Source organism: Zingiber officinale, chromosome 9A, assembly GCF_018446385.1.
Source record: "Zingiber officinale cultivar Zhangliang chromosome 9A, Zo_v1.1, whole genome shotgun sequence".
NCBI lineage: Eukaryota > Viridiplantae > Streptophyta > Magnoliopsida > Zingiberales > Zingiberaceae > Zingiber > Zingiber officinale.
Genome location: NC_056002.1, coordinates 137,039,691 through 137,061,681, shown reverse-complemented (window position 1 = coordinate 137,061,681; position 21,991 = coordinate 137,039,691). Strand labels below are relative to the sequence as shown.

At 34.8% G+C, this 21,991-nt stretch overlaps 1 protein-coding gene across 1 annotated transcript; it reads left to right on the top strand.

Moving 5' to 3' along the window:
- Positions 1-213: 213 nt before the first annotated feature.
- On the top strand, positions 214-18,614 carry LOC122021271 (putative E3 ubiquitin-protein ligase LIN-1). The gene is made up of 17 exons (XM_042579374.1): positions 214-1,085; positions 1,577-1,649; positions 1,859-2,116; positions 3,462-3,541; positions 3,617-4,786; positions 5,401-5,542; positions 11,847-12,092; positions 12,580-12,874; positions 13,267-13,388; positions 13,806-13,925; positions 17,050-17,181; positions 17,265-17,387; positions 17,472-17,582; positions 17,667-17,813; positions 17,874-17,987; positions 18,072-18,191; positions 18,263-18,614. The coding sequence occupies exons 1-17, from the start codon at positions 229-231 to the stop codon at positions 18,278-18,280; spliced, it is 4,128 nt and encodes a 1,375-aa protein (XP_042435308.1). The 5' UTR covers positions 214-228; the 3' UTR covers positions 18,281-18,614.
- The last annotated feature ends 3,377 nt before the right edge of the window (positions 18,615-21,991 follow it).

Genomic DNA, 21,991 nt, shown 5'->3' with positions numbered 1-21,991 from the left:
AAGGAATATCTCGAAAGATATTTTAACATTAGTAAAAATTTTAAAAAATTTTTGCTAGAAGATTCTTAAATATATTAAGAACATTTTATTTTTATTTTTATTTGTATTTTTATAAAAAAATACCAACAAAACATTCCGTCTCTCCCGGTTGTTTCTCGTTCTCGTGCTCATTGACGTCATCTCACCATGTCTTGTAGCCGCGGGTCCTGCGCCCTCTCTTTTGTCCGCATGCAGTCACGAGCCTACGTTCCTTCCACTTCTTCACTCATTCCCTCATCCACCGCCTCGCCTCGCCTCGCCTCGACTCGACTCTCCTCTGCATTTCAATCTCCAATGGCCTCCTCCCTCTTCCCTTCGCCCTCGCCCTCGCCCCCGCCCCCGCCCCCGCCCCCTCCTCTCCCTCTCCTCTGCGACCACAGCCTCGACCTAGCCTCCGTCCGCCACCTCATCGCTCGAGTCAACCGCCACTTCAATAACTTCCTATCCGATCCCGCCGCTCGCAGGGCCCTCCACCTTGCCTGCGGTCGCGCCCTCGCCGTCTCCCACAATGCCTTCTTCGACTTCTCCGACCACTCCGTCCTCTCCAACCTCTACTGGGGCATCGACAACATCGAGGCCGCGCTGCTGCCTCGAATCTCGCCAGCCCACCGCTCCAGCCGCCTCGCCGCCGCCGAGAAGATGCTGCAGATGCCCGCACTCTTGGACGAGGAGGGCAGCACCGCCGGGGTCCACAATCGCTACCTCGTCTGCTGCGCCTACTTCTACCTCGCACTCGCCCGCAAACTGAGCGGGGATCAGTGGCAGATGATCATGCACTTGCTCCACTCCCTCCTCGTCTCCCCCAGTTGCTTCCGGAAGGAGCTCGCGCCGGCCCTGTGGCGGAGCCTCTTTTCTCCTTCCTCTTCCTCTTCTTCTTCTGCCATTGGGGATGATGATGATGAAGAAGAGATCGCGAGGAAACATGTGAAGAAGTATAAAGATTGGTTGATGTACTATCAGGTGGTTTCCTATGGGGAAACTCCCCCATGGACTAGCGATTGTTCAGATGATGAATTCGGTGACAGAGAGGCAGAGAATAAGCATGGGTGAGTAATATTTGTAGAATTTTGCCGACAAAAAAGATGAATCGTTTCTGGTAAAAGTATTCTTTTCTTTCCCATATTTTTATAAAAAATCAAAACGATTGCATTAATTATCTTATCACGTGTACCTTTATGCCAGCAGAACATTAATCATCTGGGCAAACTTCCATTTGCCAAGAATATGTTATTTAACTATTGTGCATTCGCAGTTAGATCCATCACAATCCTAGATTTAGCTGTGATTAATGCTTCATCACTTGTGCGGGCTTCATCCTTGATTTGCTGCCCCCTTTAATGAGAATAAAATGCCCACTGAACATTCTTCAACTGGTGGCAACTGAAGATTGCGATTCCAATTTTGTGTACTGACATTGATTTGCCTTCCTCTAATATATTTACTTGTTTGCAGTAGATCTAGGAGTCCAAACGCCTGAATTGAAATTTTCTTAGTTAACGTGGCTTCTTATTAATTATTGGTCACTCTACATGAACAGATGTACAAGTTGTGCCAGTGCCAGATGCTTCAACTCTCTCAAGCAAGTGCCTCCTGGGTTAAAGTTTCCTTCTGTAAGTAACCAAAACTTTCAATATTTTGCACCAAAAAATTAAAGTGAAGTCAGTTTTAACTCTAAATCAGCATGTAGAAATAACATTCAGACTGATATATTCTAGAATCAGTGCTCAAAACTTTGCTTCACAAATTGTGCTGCAAGTAACAACGCATATGCCCAGGTACTTAAGGACCTCCAACATTATTATTAAGATAACTTTTGCAGGAAAGCATGGTCTATGCATTAAATGTCAAAGATGCTGTACAACTAACAGTTGAGGCCACCACATCTATTTCTGAAGACCGAGGACATTTCACAGAAAAGGACGACACTTTCTTAAACTTGGACATGAGTTTTTCTGGGGAGGTAAAGGAAAACTTCGACATTAGATGCCTTCAGGAAATGTTAGACGAGTCTCAATCAGATTCACCTGTTTCTTTCTACTCACATGATGCCTCTTCAGAAGAAGAAAGTGATTTAGAGGTAATTTATGATTTAAACAGAGACCTGCATTTTATTGAATTAGAAAAATAAGCTCAACATCTATCAAGTAATAAATAATAGCCAGAATTAGTATCTAGAGCATTTTCTTTTATTCTTCAGCTAGACACTATATTTCAATGTGCTATAAATCCTTCCAACTTCCAAGGGGTTGGTGAAGTTCAGTAAATGATCATTTATCGCATATTAAATTACAGGCATAAAGAAACCGTGGCAGATTTACCAATTTACTTCAGTCGAAGTTCAGTAAATGGATATCATTCTGAACTAAGTTTATCACATATTAAATTACAAGCATAAAGAAACCATGCTAGATTTACCAATTTACATAAGTTCACATATTGATCCATCAGATCCAACAATAACCTATAATTGCACCCCCAACTGTTTTGTTTATTGTTGTTTTCATTTTTGAGATAAGAAAATCTCTAGCTTATAAGCCTAAATGCAATTATCATAAAAGTAGGTTGTTTGGTAGAGTTGAATGGAATGGAAAAAAGAATGAGAATGAGAGTGTAACAACAAGTGGAACAAGTTATTAATTTCTATGGTTCATAGTATGATTGGAATTATTTTAAGCATATTGAATAGTATATGAATGTGCATATCACTCAACTTAATTGACTCAAGTCCCTAGTTGACCCATATTGCCAGACTTGATCTGCTTGAGTTGCCTAGTTAGTTCGGCTAGTTTGATTCATCTAGCGTGACCTGCCTACTTGGTTGTCTGGCTCAATGGGCCTGCATGGCACATCTCCCTTGCATGGCCCGATCCACTTGATCGGTCTAGTTGATCACCGCACTTGTTATCTTAGATTAGCTCACTGCCCCAACTCTGGCTATGAAACAGGTTCTAAATCTCGAACCAAAACACATAAGAAGTTATCATCCCATTCCACCTTCTATTTGGCCCAAACTAAAACACCCTTCGATCCTTGTACAAACTTTGATTATTTCCATGTCCTGATCATTGGTGTCTTCTCTGAAACACTCACACTAGCTTGTTTTTTTTTCTCTCTTGAAAATATCTAGGGAAGTTTTTGAATTCAAATATTATTGATCAGCTATCATTATGCAAGAAGTTCATCATATTTGTAATCCATGGACATACAAGCCAGTTATAGATATCTAAATGCAATTCCTTGAACATTGTCTTCTTGTTTAGGAGAGGAGATATTGAGTCCATTAGTATTAGCTAAACAGTTTTACAAATATGTTTTGAGACACATTGTGTTTTAATAAAATAGCTAGAGGGCATTATAAACTGTCAGAACTTTCTCTTATAATGAATCACAGAACAAAACAACTACTGAAAGTACTGATGCAGGAAAGGGCACGGCTAGTAGAGTATCCAGCAGTTTTCCTGTCAACAAGCCCAGAAGTTTTAGCATCCAATGCTGGTGAGAGGTATATTAACAACTGCTAAATGATCATCTATCTTATTTTGGGTTTCTTCTCCATCTATCTTCTGGTTGCTAACAGGAACCATCTAACTGAATGTCTGCACTATGAACCTGTCAGCGCATTGCCTCCTGAATCTCTTGGATATAGTGTGGATAAGGAAGACTATGAAGTCAGTGCGAGTTGCCTATCATTTAGAAGATCGCCAATCTCACTTGAAAAATATTCAGTCCTAGATTTGAAAGATGTGGAAACTTCCCCCATCTATAACTATTATACAAAAGCTAGGACATCACCTGTAAGATCGCCTATAAATGAGTTAAGATGCTTTCACAGTTTCTCATCTACACTACGTACGAGGTATAACTTATCTGAATTCATTTCTCGAGGAAGTTTTATAAGGAGAAGAAAAAACTATTCAACTGGAGAGAAAGACTGGTATGATGAGAATTCAATTTATGGAAAAGATAATCAAGTTGAATTTCTTGGAATATTTGAAAAGACTGTTTCGAGTATGTCTTTCCAAGAAGATCAAAGTAATGAAGATGCTGATTTGGAAATAACAACTATTTGGCAATTACTGAAAAAGAAAAATGAGGTGAAACACAGTTCAACAAAACAACAGATCCTTGACAAATTACTGGAGATCATTTCAGCTTCTAAAAAGGAAAACATCATCAGGGAATCAGTCTCTATTCTCTTGCTTCTTATATCAGAAGATAAAACAATTATTCAGGATATTAAGAAGAAGGATTCTCATTTATGCAATCTTGCAAGTGCATTGAAGAGAAATGTGCATGAGGCTGCTATCATTATCTATTTGCTCAATCCATCACCTTCAGAGATACGAAATCTAGAGCTTCTACCAGCACTAGTGGAGGTTGCTTGCAGTCCAGGCGGTCACACAAAGGAGTCTGTAGTACTACCACTGACTCCATCATCAGCATCAATAGCTATGATTGAAATTTTAGTGACTGCCTTTGACTATGTAACTAATAATATGCATTTGTCATCCATTAGTTCTCCACAAATTCTCTCTAAATTGGTGAATGTTGCAATGTATAAGAACTTGGAGGAAGGTGTGCCTTTAGCAGCTATACTAGTGAGGTGTATGCACCTTAATGGAAACTGCAAGAAGTTCCTGTCACAGTTTACACCAGTGGAACCATTCCTTCATCTTCTAAGAAGTAATGAAAAACGTTCCAAATTTGCTGCGCTGCAATATTTCCATGAGATTTTGCAAATACCACGGTACAGCTAGATAATTTTCATTTTTACAAGATAGCATTATCTATGTCACCTTAAATTACATTTACCATGTAAAATGCCTCTCCATAAGCAAAATAGTTAGCCACATTGAGACCTTCAAATAGATAGAAATATTTCTAATATGTGATGCTTGACCAGTAATTTGTAAGTGGGGGATGGATAGTTTTCTCAGTCAACTGATGTGATACAACATATAAAGCTTAGCAAGGGAGGAAGCCTATCCATTTCATATAGAGGAAGGTATAAGCTATGCATATATTGAAATCTTAAAAGTCATTGCTGCCACTGATTCTAGATATGATCTGATTGTAGCACTCTTGATTGCTAACATATATACTGGACATCTCTGTTCAAACTAACCTTGTCAAGATGTGTATATAGTGTTGTGAAAGTCATTTATATGCGAGGAAACTTTAATGTGCTGCATTTTGTGGTGACATTAATGTAGAAATAAACATCTTGGAAATGTTGAAGTTAAATTTGTTTAGTTTTCTTGGGATATCCAGTGGATATAGAATACCCTAAGACATTTTGTTCGTTGACGCGATTTAAGTTCAGGCCAAGTATACTGAATTCCATCAGCTGAAATACTTCAGGGCATCAGGCATTCATCTACTACACCAGATATGGCAACAGAGAAGTATCAGCATCATGCACTCATTGATGGCCTGTATCCGACAAACTGAAATTGAGCATCAACTTATGGCAGCTAATCTCCTACTTCAACTGGACATGCTGGTAAAGTCCTTATTGTTTTGTGCTTTATTTTAGGTTATGGCATTGAATGTACTCTTCTGAAAATTTAAAAACCAATAATAATAATTATTTTTCTTTGAAAATAGGAGAAACTAGAAATTTCCATTTGACTTCACATGCTTGAACACCATAGCATCATTTATTTTTCTTTGAAAATAGAAGAAACTAAAAATTTCCATTTGACAACACATGCCCAAACACCATAACGTTTTAGCAAGATTTGAGTATGTCCAGTTGTTTTCATGTACTTCTTAAAGAAGCACACTGATCTTGCAATCTCATTTGTTATAGAGAGCAAAGATTAAGCAGTTCTACAAAATTTTGTTCTATGCAACTCTACTAAATCTTTTTCGAGAAGGTAGACTAGACTTTATTAACTCAGCAAGGACACCTAATGTTAATTGCGTATCTGTTCAATTCCAAAAGAAGGTATAAAAGGATGACAAGTGTCTTTTTCATCACAAGCTTGGACACTATCAAAAAGGTTGCCAAAAATGAAAGGTTTGGTTCTAAAAAAAGTCAGCCTAGTTCTTTAGTATGTTTTGAATCAAATTTGAAAATGTTCTTTATGATACATGGTGGATTGATTCTAGTTGCACCACTCCTGTTTCAAATACAATGCTGAAATTCCTTATGACTCAAAACATAAAGTCTAATGAAAAGTTTGTATTTATGGGAAACTAAATCAAGGCTCCAATTAAAGCCACTGGAACGTATCATTTGATTTTAGACACTATATATATCATTTAGATTTTTCAAAGCTTTTATTTTCCTTTTGTTAGTAGAAATTTATTTTTTTATTTGTTAGCAAAACATGGTATTCATATATTTGGATGCTTCTTTATGTTTGAAAATGAATATTTCAGTATGTTTAGGCATAATCATTTTATTGGTTATGGTTTTCTTTGTGATGGTCTATATAAATTAAAGTTTAATAATTTATTTGTTGCGACTCCATTAACCTATCATCATAATGTTGGAACTAAATGTGATTTTATGGATGAGAGGCACAGCTTACTTGTGGCTCACAACTTAGTAAAGGTTTATGTCATATATCCCAGGAAAGGTTGCACAAATTAGTAAAGAATGAAATGATTCATGATTTATATTTTACTCATTTTGATATTTGTGCGGATTGTACTAAGGAAAAACATAAAAAACATGCATTTAAGAAAATAGCTACAAGAAACATACAACTTAGAAATTGTACAAACAAATATATGTGGAGCTTTTGATGTTCCATCCCTTGTGGAGAAAAATATTTCATTACCTTTATTAATGATTTTTCATGTTATAATTATATTTATTTGTTGCATGAAAAATTTCAATCAATAGATTCCTTGGCGCAACGGTATAGTTGTTGCTTTGTGACCAAAAGGTCACGGATTCAAATTCTGGAAACAGCTTCTTACAAAAAAATAGGGTAAGGTTGCATAATCCTTCCCCGGGACCCTGCTTAGAGGGAGCTTCGTGCATCGGGCTGTCTTTTTTTTTTAAAGATACCTTATAAGTGTTTCCTAATTAAGTTCAAAGACAATTAAGTCAAAAGATGAAGATTATCGGGTCTAATAGTGGTAGTGAATATTATGGAGTATTATAAATTTGGATAATGTCGTGTTTGCTAAATTAATGGAAAAACATGGCATTTATGGTTGATACACAATGCCAAGGATACCTTTTTACCGCAATAAAGATATAGAAAAAAGGTGCAAATGTACACCGATTGATATACATAGGAGTATATTAAGTCATTCTTCTTTACCGTTATCATTGTGGATATATGCTTTGAAAATCTTAATGTAGTTGTTCAACAAAGTTTCCAGTGATGCAGTTCTAAAGACTTCTTTTGAATTGTGGAAGGAAGGAAACCAGTATTTGGGGTTGCTTGTCTAAAGTAAGAATTTATTATCCACAAGTGGATTATTTATTGGTTATCTAAAAAGTCCAAAGATATAGATTTTATTGTTAGGTTCATTGAGAATGGTGAAACTAGTGGGAGTGTTGAACCATATAATGTGGAAATACAAGAAGTTAGGGTACAAGTTCCTTTACCCATTACTTCTTCCCTATGGTTATTGGGAAATTTGACAACTTTTAAGAATACAAATAAATGACCAAAAACTCCATCCATGATGAAGTTGTTCATAATGAACCTGAAATCGATGGACCAAAAGAGTAGCCTTTAGAAGGTCTTAAAGGGAAATAAGATATGATTATGTGGTTTATCTATGAATCGCATGAAAGGACAACAAGAGTTGGATGTAAGTGGGTCTTTAAGACCAATCGTGACTCTAATGGTAATTTTTTTATAAGTAAATGTGTATATTAGCTAAAAAAAGGATGTATATAATTGGCCCCTTTGTAACAACCATGAGAACATCTCTAGACATTTCCCAAAGAGGTGTGGTGAAAGTAGGTTCCCCTGCCTCGGTCCTCTAGCACCCCTGAAATACCCATACAACTGAGAAGGTGGTGGAGGCGTGATACATTCCATGATCCATGCCACTAGATGTTGTGGGAAACCCAAGCCAAGTTGAACATCCTGGAGGAAGGACCAGCTGACTAAGTCAAATGCTTTCTAGGGATCTTTTTTTAGGATACATTTTGGGATATCCTCTTCCTTACGTACTTTCTAAGCAACTCCTAGGCTAGGTGAATATTATATTCTATGGATCTTCCTCTAACAAAAGATGTGTCATGTGTGTGTTGGGTGAAGTATGCTCCCCACTATTTCTGCTAATCTACTTGTTAGTATTTTGGAGATCATCTTGTAAAAGACTGTACAACAGAACATAGTCCTCCACTTTTGTTCCATGTGTTGACGTTGGAACTAATGTTATAATGGTTTGATTCCATTGTTTGAGGAAAAAAATTTGTGTAACATCTTCTAAGTCCTCTTCAATCAATGGTAATATTGAATGATATAAAGCTAAACTTATTGCCAAAGGTTTCACTTAGAAGGATGCTGTTAACTACAAGGATATCTTTTTTCTTGTCTCCAAAAAAGGACTCACTAAAAATTATTATAGAAATTGTAGCTCATTATGAGTTAGAGTTACATTAAATGGATGTGAAAGCGACCTTTTTAAAAAATTTAGACGAAAAAATTTATATGGATCAACTTGTGGGTTTTTTAGTTGAAAGAAAGGGACACAGTGTGTAAACTTAAAAAATCAAACTTAAATAAGTTTCTTGACAATGATATCTTAAGTTTAATGATACTATGATTTCTTTTGGATTTTAGAAAAAAAATGTAGATCAATATATATATATAAAGGTTAGTGGGAGAGTGGGAGAAAGTTTATTTTTCTAATTTTGAATGTTGATGATATCTTTCTTGTTAATAATAATATTGATTTATTACACATGACCAAGACATTTCTTCAAAGATATGGGTGAGGCATTATATGCGATAGGAACTGTGATATTCCATGATAGATTTCAAGAAGTGTTAGAGTTGTCTCGAAAATCATTTATTACCAAAGTTCTAGAGAGGTTTAGGATGGAAAAACACTCTGCAAGTATTGTTCAAATTCAGAAAGGAGATAAAATGTGTCTTATGACCCAAAGAAATAACGCAAATTCCTTGTGCATATATTGTTGGGAGACTTTATGTATGCTTAGACTTGTACCAAACCAGATTGGAGTGTGGACAAGTATAAAAGGAATCCAGGATTGGATCACTAGAAAAATTCAAAGAAAGTTTTGCAATATTTGTAAGGAATGAAAGATTAGATGCTCACTTATAGGAGAATTGATCATCTTGGGATGATAGGATACTTAGATTCAAATTTTGTTGGATGCTCTGATTTTAGAAAATCCACATTTGGCTATTTGTTCCCCTTAGGTGGAGTAGTAATTTCATGAAAAAGTGCAAAAGAGTATGTGACTGTCACATCTACAATAGAAGTTGTGGTTGTGCTTTGAGGCCACTATTCATGGTATTGCCAACAACAACAACAACCAAATCTTATCCCATTAGGTGAGGTCGTATTAATGGTATTGCCAAACTATTGAAAAATTATTGTGATAATATCGCAGTAGTTTTTTTCCCTAAAAATGATAAGAAATTTAAAAGGTACTAAACATATGGAATTGAAATATTGTCATTAAAAAATAAATTCAAAGACAAAGAGTTGTCAATTGAGCATTTTAACATCAATCTGAAATTGTGGATCTATTAAATAAAGCATTGCCACCAAAGGCATTCAATGAACATGCCAAAAAAAAGAACATTATATAAAATTGTTAATGACCTTATAATTGGGTTTGATGCTTTTTAAGTAATTGACTCCTTGAGCGCTTTAAATATTGTTTCTGATACATTAATGCATGCTAGTTCTTTATGTTAGTATATATATAAATAACTTATGCAATTATTAAGCGGATTTAACTCTGATAGCAAATATTATTGATGAACCCTTATGTTTATGTTCATTTAAGTTCATGTTAAGTATAAAATTAATATTATGATAACGGAAGGAACTATGTTAATCATATATGTACAATCGCCATGATCCTTATTAGTTTTTACTTAATGATGATTTATGATTGATCAATTTAAGAAAGAATTTAGATTACACTTTGCGCAATATGTTTAAAGTAAAATGTCATATGAGCCAAGTTCGAGAATGTTAGAAATAATTTTATTTTTTATTAATTGGTCATATTATTTAACTTTATTATGATTAAATGTCTCATTATTTAACTTTACTATGATTTATTTCCCTATCTACTTTATTATGATTTATTTTCCTATTAAATTGGAGCATTATTTAACTTTATTATGATTAGTTGTTTTATTCATATTGGTCAACAAAGAGTCATTGCTCATATTCATGGATTGTGAGAATGAAAGATTTAATTGAAAATAAAGAGACAATTAAGTGCGCACATTGATGGGATATAAAATGAAAGGTTGGAAAGTTGGTCCTCTCTTTACCCATTAAATGGTTCTTTTTCTCTATCGAAAAGTTTAATCAACAATAGAGGTCAAGAGGGAGAAATATAGTTTTCTTAAAGAGTTCTATCATTTTTATATATTTGAAAATTATTTTCTCCTAAGTATCATATTGTGAAAATTATTTTATTCAAAAATCTTGGGCATTAAATTTGTGAAAATGTAAGGCTTGATTTGCATATTCATCGAGACACTATTAGCACTTTAAGGATGGTGAGATCAATTCAGTGACTCTTACCATCTTATTGATAGCTAGTAAGCATTAGGAGATCAATCCTTGAAATAGATTCTAGTGACTGTTTCCATGTGTGCTACTAATATGAAATATAGAGTGGCATACACTACATTTTTTACATTATGAGTCTTACCACATCAATTATACCTTTGCACTACCATATTAAATTTCTCTTATTTCCTCTTGACTTCTGGTTGTAACCCAGTGACCAAAACCATCTAAATCCGTGTATTGTCCTCTTTATATTTTTCTTTATGATGATTAGCTTTCCTTATGTCCTAGATTAATCTTTTGCCCCAATTTTAAAGGCCAAGCCTATGCTTGATAATACAAGTACAAGTTTAAGGATATATTTGATAATACAAATGTAAGTACCCAACCCTTCCACTTGTTTCTCAAAAAGGTAAATAAGTTGAAGTCATATGGACAAAAGAAAATGGCCGAAGTTCCCAAATCCAAATAAGTATTGAAATGTTGAGCTGTGTAGAGTTTTGATCTTTGATGGGAATGATATAGTTTTGATATTGTGTCAACATGTGGTTGCATGTTGCCGATGGTGAATTGGAGGTGGAAGGATGAAGGAGATAAAGAAAAAGAAGAGGAGAAATATATACCCATGAGTTTAAAATAACATTTCATGCCACATTTTTTGTCTCATCTAAAATGGTACAAATTCAATATGTGGACACAAATTAAAAAAATTATAAACATTGCTCTAATTTATTTTTTATGTGTCGTAGCATGCCAAAGAGCATCAGATTTTGGCATGATATGCATCAACATGATCACCATTGGCAACACAGGAACATTATTTATGCCAATTACTAGTTTAGGTAAGTACTGAACTGATATCAACCATGCCACTTATTTTGGTACATGATTTCAAATCGCGAATCCAAACTTCCTCCTAATATAAAAATAAGCATGGAAGATATTTTGTCTTGCATACATGTGACTAAGAGATCATTTAATTGAGACAAAATCCTAGTAACTGCAGATTTTTCTTTTCGAAGTGAAAATGTTGATCAACTCCAATCTGACACAGGGAAGAACTGAACAAGGAAGTATTGACCGTATGAATATTTTTACAGGAACAATCAAGTGGTAGGAGCGTTTTCAAAGAGGAAGCAATGGAAGTTTTGCTGGAAGCAATTGCCCAGGGAAAGAGTAGCAGGATCCAGATATTAGCTGCAAGTATACTCTCAAACATTGGAGGAACTTATTCTTGGACAGGAGAACCATATACTACTCCATGGTTGTTAAAAAGAGCTGGTTTAACATCTACTTGTAGTAGGAATATGATCAAAAACATAGACTGGCTCGATCCATGCTTGCAGGTAATAGTCAAGATCATTCATCATTGTATGTGGCACACATACGCAAGCCAAGTAGAGACCTTTTGTTAATATTCATGTTTAGGGGACATTCTTCATACTCTCTTCAAGTTGAAAATGTGTTTCATATTGATTTAGACTTATTTAGACTGAGAAAAACAAATCTATTATGTGGAAACTCATAGAACCTTTGGTTGACCTTCAAGAAAACAAATTCGCCCATGTGTCACTGGTTTATCAGTGTTTTTTTTATTTGCCACTGAACTAACTTATTCTGCAATAACATAAACCACCAATCTAGTTCATACATGGAATGTCCCTTTTAGGATTCTAACGAGATCAGCTATTTGCCTACATTTGTTTCTCTAACACTAAGTGAGTAGCTCTTGCTTACCCAAGTTCTTTCTTGTAACATACTTTTCTATGTATTAAAATTGAAAAAAAAAAATCAAATGAAATAGACTGATAAAACTAGAATGTGATTGTGCAGGATATTGAAATAAATGCATGGAGTTCAAAAGCTGCAAGAAGCATCATTAAAATGGGTGATCTATTATTTGATGCTCTGGAAAAAGGGATTCAAAGCAAAACCAAGATTGTTTCACATGACTGTTTAGTATTTCTTGCATGGCTTGGGAGTGAAATTGCCATTATGGGTTCAACTAGTGCAAAATATTCCTTTGGAACTTTGTTAACTGAAATAGCTCAGTTTCTCTGCCCGGGTTCAGATCTTGATGACAGAGTTTTATCATGCATTTGTCTGTACAATTACACTTCTGGAAAAGGTAAAAATCAATAACAGCCAAACTATTTATCATTTTAGAAGAAAGTTGAAGTGGAAACTACAATGTCCTTTGCTCCAAAATGTCTACTCTGGTCAGGGATGAGTATAATGCAGTATAAGCGCTACAAAGAGTAGAATCTCAAATTGATAACTTATCAGTACCTTGTCAACATTGAATATCTCCTTCAAAAAAGATAAGATCTAAACAAAAAATTTAAAATATCAATGCACATGTATTTTCATATTGAGTTAATAGTCTTACCAGCATACAACACCATTGGATCAGTATTGTCTAGTGAAGCACCATTATATTCACTACCTGCTGTTATTTTATTTCTGTGTAATTTTATAGGCTCTAAACTGTAATAACCATCCACATTTTCTAATTCATAGGAAAGCAGAAGCTTATGAACTTCACAGAAGGCATACGAGAGTCTCTTAGACGTCTATCAAGTTTCACATGGATGGCTGAAGAATTACTTAGAGTCACAGACTATTTTCTTCCCACCAAACCGGTTAGTTTTATTAAAGACTCTTTTCTTTTGAGAAAGAAAGGATTATTCGGATAAGAGAAATGAAAGTAAAATGGTTATTCCTTGGCAACATGCTTATTAATAAATTTATTTGGATGAACTTAAACATCCAAATGATAGTGACTATAGTCTTTAAACATGATTATACAAGGACCATCTTTTTAATTGTTATTACATTTAAGTATTATATGCTAAATCTTTCTTTCTATGATTAGGAACATAAATATTTAAAATTGATTGTCAATTCTTTAAGACAGTTATTACACTTGAGTATTATATGCTAAATCTTTCTTTATATGATTAGGAACATAAATATTTAAAATTGATTGTCAATTCTTTAAGACAGGGTAACTTTAATACTATAATGTGCCCGCCCATCTAATTCTGTGGCAACTGCAGCGAGTTTCCTGTGTGCATACTCAAATTGTAGAGGTGGGCCAGGTGAGCATGGGAGCTGCAACTGCTCTCATCTTTTTCAAAGGACAGCTCTGTGTTGGTCATTCTGATGGCTCAATAAGGGTAAGCATTATCTGGACTAAAAATGTTAAGCTATTGTCTTTTGCCTTTGATTTGGTGTTTTACACTTACTTTTGCCAGCCAAACCAAGGTAAAATGGACACCAAACTCTTTGATATAGCGCATCATATTGGACATGCACTGGATAATTTTTTCTTAAATAATTGAAAAAGTGACCCAAGTTATGCCTTGAAGAATCAAGGAAATGAAATACCACTGTGTTCCTGGTATTTTTTTGGAGTAAATTCAGACGTAATCATTTAGTTATAACTTAAGCCTCGGACACAAAGATGATTAAAATAAAAACTCAGGACTTCTTTTATAGACTTGACTCAAAGTAATATGAAATAAATATTTTAAATAAAAAATAGGCTAATCTAACTGGCATTATAATTATTTCTTATTTATTACCAAAATAGAAAATATTAATTACCAAATAATAAAAATCAAATCTCTGATTTATTGTAAATGCGTTGATCTTGAATATTTTATGTTCTTGAAGATTTTAGATTTCTTTCCTTTTATTGCGGATGAACCAATCTTCAATTTATCTTCAATTTATTTTCTTTAATTTTTTTATGTTATTTATTTCCTTGTTTGAAGGGGAGCTTTGGCGCAACGATAAAGTTGTTGCTTTGTGACTAAAAGGTCACGGGTTCGAATCCTGGAAATAGCCTCTTTCAAAAAGCAGGGTAGATATATTTCTAATATAATAATCATTATTTAGTATAATTTTCATCATTGCAGTGGTAGATATATTTCTAATATGCAAAATGGAGTTCTTGGTTTGGTATATAGAAGAAAATAAGACTTTTAATTCAATTGGGTGAAACAACTCCTATGAACCGGCACAAGCACACCTCCTATGTCAATGCGTCGTGACTATGTTGGTGGCGTGGAGGGGTAAAGTGTAACTTAGGTTTAATTAGATAACTTAGGTTAATAATTTTAATCAACTCATAGCTATATTAGGATAATTTAAATAAAAATATTTAATTAAAGCCTAATAAAATTTTTCCAGTACTTTAATATATAATTATTTTTAAAAAATATTTAGATTAAATTTTTTATTTTTAGTTAATATATTTTATATTTAAAAAATACCAAAACTATATCGATACTGCACGATATGATACTGAAACTGTATCATTCCAATCCAGGACCGAAATCTTGACACAGTAGATTTTAAACCATGGATAGAAGTACATATGGAAGGAATCATACCAAGTGTTTTGCAAATTTTTAAACTATAATCTTGCATTACTAAATCATGATGCTTGTTGTGTTTAGCTTATTTGGGTAACATGAATGTATTATATTATTTGGCTTAAAGTCATGGTGAGTGATCCTGTCCGAACGCTGAATCAACGGACGCTGGGCACGTGGCGTTCTCTGAGTTGCTGACGTGGCTCTCTGACTGGCCGTATGGAGCTCCGATGAATCTGCAAAAAAGTCGGGCGGGGAGGGGGTTCCCGGCGACGACCCTCCGACGCTCAAGTCAGGCAAGAGGAGGACAAGAAAGTGACTCTGAATATGCGAGAATGCGTACCTCAGGCGAAGTGTGAGGCTCCTTATATAGAGCTGTGAAGAGGCTCACACACACGTACCGAGGCGAATACGTGTCCTCTAACCATACCCCAGTATGGGCTTGTCAGAAGAGCTTACCTGACATCATACTGCTACAGTCCGAGCACATCTCTGATGGGACAGTGAAACCCTCTGTCGTAAGATCCTGCGTATGGCCTGGTCATTGAACATACCCGCTGTCAGAAGATGTTCCCTTGTCCTTTTGTCTCTTCTTACCCCATGCCGAGTGTCCGTCCGGTCGGCAGTCCCCTCACGTCCGGCCGGTCGTATGTGCTGGTCCGCTCGGGAGATTCCCGGTCGTGTGCTCGAATAAATCTATTCATAGCCTTTCTGCTTTATGCCTTGGCCGAGCGGGCTAACCGCTCGGCCAGGCGAACCTGTTCCCCATGAGCGTCGGAGACCCGACTCCCCCGTCGGGTTCTTTGATTCCGTTCTTTGATTCCGCTTAGACCCCGTTCGGCCGACCGGTTCCCCCTTCTCCGGTCGGTCGTTTGACCTTTTGACCTCCACGTGGCGTTGACTCCCCTCAAAAGGGGTCCCTCGTCCTTACCGCCGGATCAGTGAGTATGCAAGATACTCACAAATTAGACTCTAAAGAAGTCAAGTGACTCAAGTCAATAGGAGGTTCTTCTAACATCACATCGTTAAAGGGCTTGTCTAAAATATTATTAGAGGACTCTTCTAAAATAATTTTAGAGGATTTCTCTAAGGTTAGGTTATAAATAGGTTTATTTGAACACATTTCTTTTATTTTAGTGGCAAACACATGAATTGTAAGAGAACTAACGTCTTTAGATAATGGTTTCAAAAATTGACTTCTTCTTGTTACATGTTTGGTGTGATATTTTTTCATTAATTGTCTTTTCATTTCATGCCAATGGGTGATGGGTTCTTGTCCGTCTTGGTCTCTAATGCTTGAACACATCGTCAATAAATTTTAGCGGGTCCAATAATTACTCATTCAATGGAAGTAAAATTACGTTGGTCAAATAATTTTCAATGTCGTCTAACTAATCAAGAAATACATTAGGGTCAAATAATTTTCAATGCTTCTTACTAATCAAGAAATACATTAGGGTCTGTAGTTCTATCAAATGTAGGAGCATCTATCTTAACACGTGCTTCACAAAAATAATGAACTTTTTTTAGACATGAGACAATCTGGATTATAATTATTCCCTATCTATTACCAAAATAGAAAATATCAATTACCAAATAATAAAAATCAAATCTCTTGTTTATTGTAGATGTGTCAACCTTGAATATTTTTTGTTTTTGAAGATTTTCGATTTCTTTCCTTTTATTACGGATGAATCAATCTGGAATTTATCTTTAATTTATTTTCTTCAGAATTATTTTCTTTTCTATGATATTTGTTTCCTTGTTTGCATTAACCTCTTAAGGCATCTGGGAAACCCAATTAACCTAGAGTTAAATATAATTGAAATTAAATTGGTAAAAGTTTTTCTTCATGGCCTTGGAAATTACTTCTTTTTAGTTTGAGTGTCCAAAGTTCACCTGAGGTGATATCGTGAAACAGGTTTGGGATATCAATTGTCAAAAATCAATGCTTCTATGGGAGGCCAAAGAACATAAAAAAGCTGTTACTTGCTTTGTCCTTTCTGAATCAGGGGATAGCATTATAAGTGGATCCTCAGATAAAACCATAAGAGTAAGTGATGGAATCATTCTATTTGACGAAGGATTGGATTTGATAACTGCTAACAAATCAAATGCTAATGATTTTCTTTACAGCTATGGAAAATGATACAGAAGAAACTGGAGTGCATTGAAGTGATAGAGATGAAAGAGCCAATCCAAAAATTAGGAACATATGGCGACACAATACTCATTGTAACATGTAGCCGTGGGCTTAAGGTCTGTTGTTGGTTGCTATAAAAAGTTAGCTTATATTCTAGACAATTATTCTTCAAATTTCAATCCAATTTATTTTTTTTCTAGGTGTGTAATGCATCCAGAAGTTTCCAAACTTTATGCAAGAGTAAACAAATTAAATGTTTTCTCATTGCTCGAGAGAAAGTTTACCTTGGATGCTCAGATTCAAGCATTCTGGTTTGTTGGATATCAAAACATCTATATATAATCATGTTGAGCATGTAACTTGTACTATTATCTGAAAAATGGAAATTCCGTTAGGAAATTGACTTGTCTGATGGAAACAAGACTGTCATTAGACCTCCAGCGAATAGCTGGAGGATTCACAAGAAACCCATAAATGCAATAAAGCTCTACAAGGACTGGGTATATAGTGCAGGTGCTGTTGTTGAAGGATCCTGTATGAAGGTATGGATTGTCATTTGACTTTACTCTTTATCAACTTTATCTAATTTTTGGATATCACAGAACTGGAAAAAGAACTGGCAACCTCAAATATCCATACGCATGACAGTCCAAGCAATGGAAGTAGTGGAAGATTTCATATATTTGAATTGCAGCTCATCGAGAAGTACAGTGCAGGTAGACTTGCCTTTTATCATTCTTAATTCTCAAAGAACTCACTCAATATCTATCATTTCATCTGAAACCTGGAATCTTGCATAGATCTGGCTTAGAGGACAACAGCAGAAGAAAGTAGGAAGGTTAGCAGCAGGATGCAAGGTAACGAGCCTTCTGTCGGCAAATGATATCGTCTATTGTGGCACTGAAAATGGCTTAATCAAGGTTTGTCATCAAATTCAAAGAAGTTACCATTTGATTCTTATTCGTATTCTGATATAAACATTAAATTGCAGGGTTGGATACCTCTCTGAAACAACTAAACTGAAATCCAATGTTGTGTATTCTACCTGCCATCTAGCTGAGGCTAATAAGAGGATGTGATGGCATGCTGCAAGTCGACTCACCTAGCTAAAGGATTATATGCATCAACACCCCCAACCAGATTCGTTATGGAGAGAGAATCTTTGAAAACTGTATATTGGCATAGAAGTGTCACGTACAAAAGATAGTTTGTTAATGTAAGAGAATCTTTCAATATTGTGTATTGACATAACCACATAGGAGTTTATTGGACAAAAGACAATATGTTAATGTAATAATTTTTGTATAATCTTAGGTGAGAAAAATAAGCACATCCTTTCTCTATTAGTGGTAAATGATACACTACTAGTCCAAAGCCTCCAACTTTTATAGAAGAATAATGGGTAAAAATTAAAAGGGCGTCCCTTATTTTTGGAATCATCATGATAGTGTCCCATTTTGATTTTTTATCAAAATGATATCTCATTCTATGTATAATTACCCAATTACCCTCTATAACATTATTTTCATTATTATCTTTCACCTATATTCTCATCTAAATCTTGAACCGGAGGCACGCTGTAGTAGCTGTAAAATTGTAGTTAAGATGTTATAACTTTTGACACGTGTTGAGTCACGAAATACAATATATCAAATCGAAACTTGTTCAGAAATCTATATTTGTTATCAAATGTAACTTGTAACGGCCCCGTCTTAGATTTGAAAAACCTCATTTAAAGCTTTCTTTGATACTTTGAAAAATTTTAATCCCTCTTTATTAAGGTTATTTTTCATGTTGTAGCAACTACAGACTGTAGCTGCTACAACTAACATGTGTAGTTGCTACAATGTCCCCAACAATTTAGGCGGAAGCTATAAGCGAGATAATAATAGGAATAGTATTAAAGGATAGTTGTATTATTTTACGTGGGATGGAATGCCCTTTTGATAAAAAATAAAGCGGGCGCCCTTTTGACTATTTAGAAAAATTAGAGCGCTCTTTTGACTCTTGCCCAAGAATAATTGATAGAAAATAAATTGAAAAAAAGAGTTAATATGAAGAGGTGAGTTGCTTAAGTTAGGAAACATTCACCTAGGTTTGGCATAGAAGATGAAGTTTGAATTGATGGATGATCCTAATTTAAATATATTATCAAACATCAACAAAGGAAAATTATTGGTATAGTCAACTCATGGTTTTACAATTTGATGTTTATATTTGTCAAGTAGGTAAAGTTTGAATAAATACTTGACAATTGAAAAAGTCTAGATGAATCAAATAAACATGACACTTGACACTAGAGATATTCAACAAGTGTTGGAAGTAGAAGTCCATACTAGATGTCTAACGGACAATGAGAAGTTTAACATATGTTGGTAGAGGAAGTCAAAACAAATCGCAAAGGCTAGAATATTTGACAAGTGATGGAAAGTCCTAGTAGGTCGACAATGACAAGATGTTATGCAGAGGAGGTCCTTGTTAGTGCAGCGGGGGCGACAAGAGGGGGGTGAATTGCCTGCCAAATTAAAGATACCTTCCTCGTTCTTTCAACTCTAAAATATGCAATAATAATAAAATAATAAAACAAAAAGAATTAGAGAAGATCAGAAGTTGACTTGGTTACAACCAAGATGGTTGTTAATCAAAGGCAATGAAAAGCTCACTAACAATCTCCTTCTTTGAAGGCAGAGAAGCCTTTACACACTAAAAGCTCAAAACTATTGCTAGGATTGGAATACAAGAGTTGAATGCAGTTGATTCATTAATTCCTAGCTCCTGGGGCCTTTATATAGCTCCTGGAAATCTTATCTCGAGAGTTCAAGGTGCCCTCATTGCTTGTTGAAGGCGCCTTCAAGGCTGGTATAAATAGTTTCCTGCTTGCATGGTATAAATAGTTTCCAGCTCCTCTTTTTCTTTGCTTTGGCTTCCGAAGCTCCGTTTGCTTGGGTGATTTCTGCCAACCGAAATAGAGCTCACCCGAGCCCAATTTCCGGCCTTCTCCTCGAGCAGGCTTCCGTCCCGACTTTACGTCCCTCAAACGTCGCGTACGTTCTTCTTGCCCACCGGTGTATTCTTTCGCATCTTTCTCGTCCTTCGGACGCACCGAGCCCGTCGGCTCCCTTCCCGTGTCGTCCTTCTCGCTAGCTACGTCTTCCGCTCGACTTCCTGTGCTCCTAAGCTCCTGCACACTTAGACACAGGAATCAAAAACAAACAAGACCTAACATAACTTGGTTGATCACATCAAAATAACTACGGGGTCTAACAATCTCCTCCTTTTTGATATGCATCAACCCAAGTTCAAGTTAGGGTAAAAACAAACAAGTAATAATTTAAAGAAATTATTAAACTACCAGTTTAAGCATAAAGATTGTAAAAAAAAAATTACAACTTAAAAAAAAATTAAAAGATAAAGATTATCACCCTAAACTTGTATTATCTCCCCTTTGATCACAGCAAAAATTGGGGTAAATGTGTTAAATTAAAAAAATTCTCAGTGAAAATTCAAGTGTAACATAAGTCAGTAAAAAAAATGATTTATAAGAATTTCCTTAAATATTTACAAAAATTCTAAGTTAAAAAAAAAATTCTAACTTTAGAAGACTTCTTAACTTAGGCAAAAAATAGTTGTAAAGATTTTCCAAGTAAAATTTTCATTTTTTTTTATTTTTTTATTTTTTTAAATAACTTTAATGCAAGAGATTTTTTCTAAGTAGAAATTTAAAATCATTTAAAAAAATAATTTCTAATTTCAACATAGATTTTGACTTAGATAAAAATATTATTTGAGAATTTTTCTAAGTCAAAAATTTTATGAAAGAAATTTAAAAAATATTTTTGAAAATTTTTCAAGAAAATGTTTAAAAATAAACTTTTCAAAGCATTATTTAATTCTAAATTTTAATGCTTTTATCAGAAAGTTAATTAAATATTTTATTTCGATATTTCGACTTCCAAGTCGTGGTGAGGCACTAGGTCTTCTTGGTTATTGGAGCAACAACCACTTCCTTAGACAAAGCCTCATAAAGAAATTTTAACATTTAATTTCTAACTAAAAACTTTACTTTTTTTTTAAAAAAATCAGTCTAAAATGGATTTTGGAACCTAATAAAGGTTCCTTCCTACAGGGTTAGCTAAATATCTGGGGGGTTCATAATTTTTTAGAATTTTCCTAAGTTGTCCATGATGCTTTCTTATATACTAATTTAATTTTTTATAAACCTTAATTTTTGATCTTTGAAAAACATTAGGGTGTGTTTGGTACGCGCGTTTTCCATTTTCATTTTCTGAAAAACTCGCGTTTTCTAGAAAACATAAAATGACTTTTTGTCATTTTCTGTTTTTCTAGAAAACGCTAGCTATTTTTTTAGAAAACAAGTACGAAAAACGTAAACCAAACACTATTTTTCAGAAAACGCGCGTTTTCCAGAAAATGAAATGGAAAACGCACGTACCAAACGCACCCTTAGTTTTTAAACATGCATCAGATTTTAACTTTTCAATTTGGAGTTTCAATTCATCATTTTTAGATTTTATATTAACCAACATTTTATTTAAGTTAGCAATTTCTTTATCTGATTCAGTTAAGTCTTTAGAAAGAGCTTTAATAAATTGAAATGACCGTTTAAGGTTTAGAGCATGTACCTTACTTATCTTACTTTGCAATATTCCTCTAGGTCAAGGTTGACTAAGCTTGAATTAATTCAAGCTTGAGTCTTGAT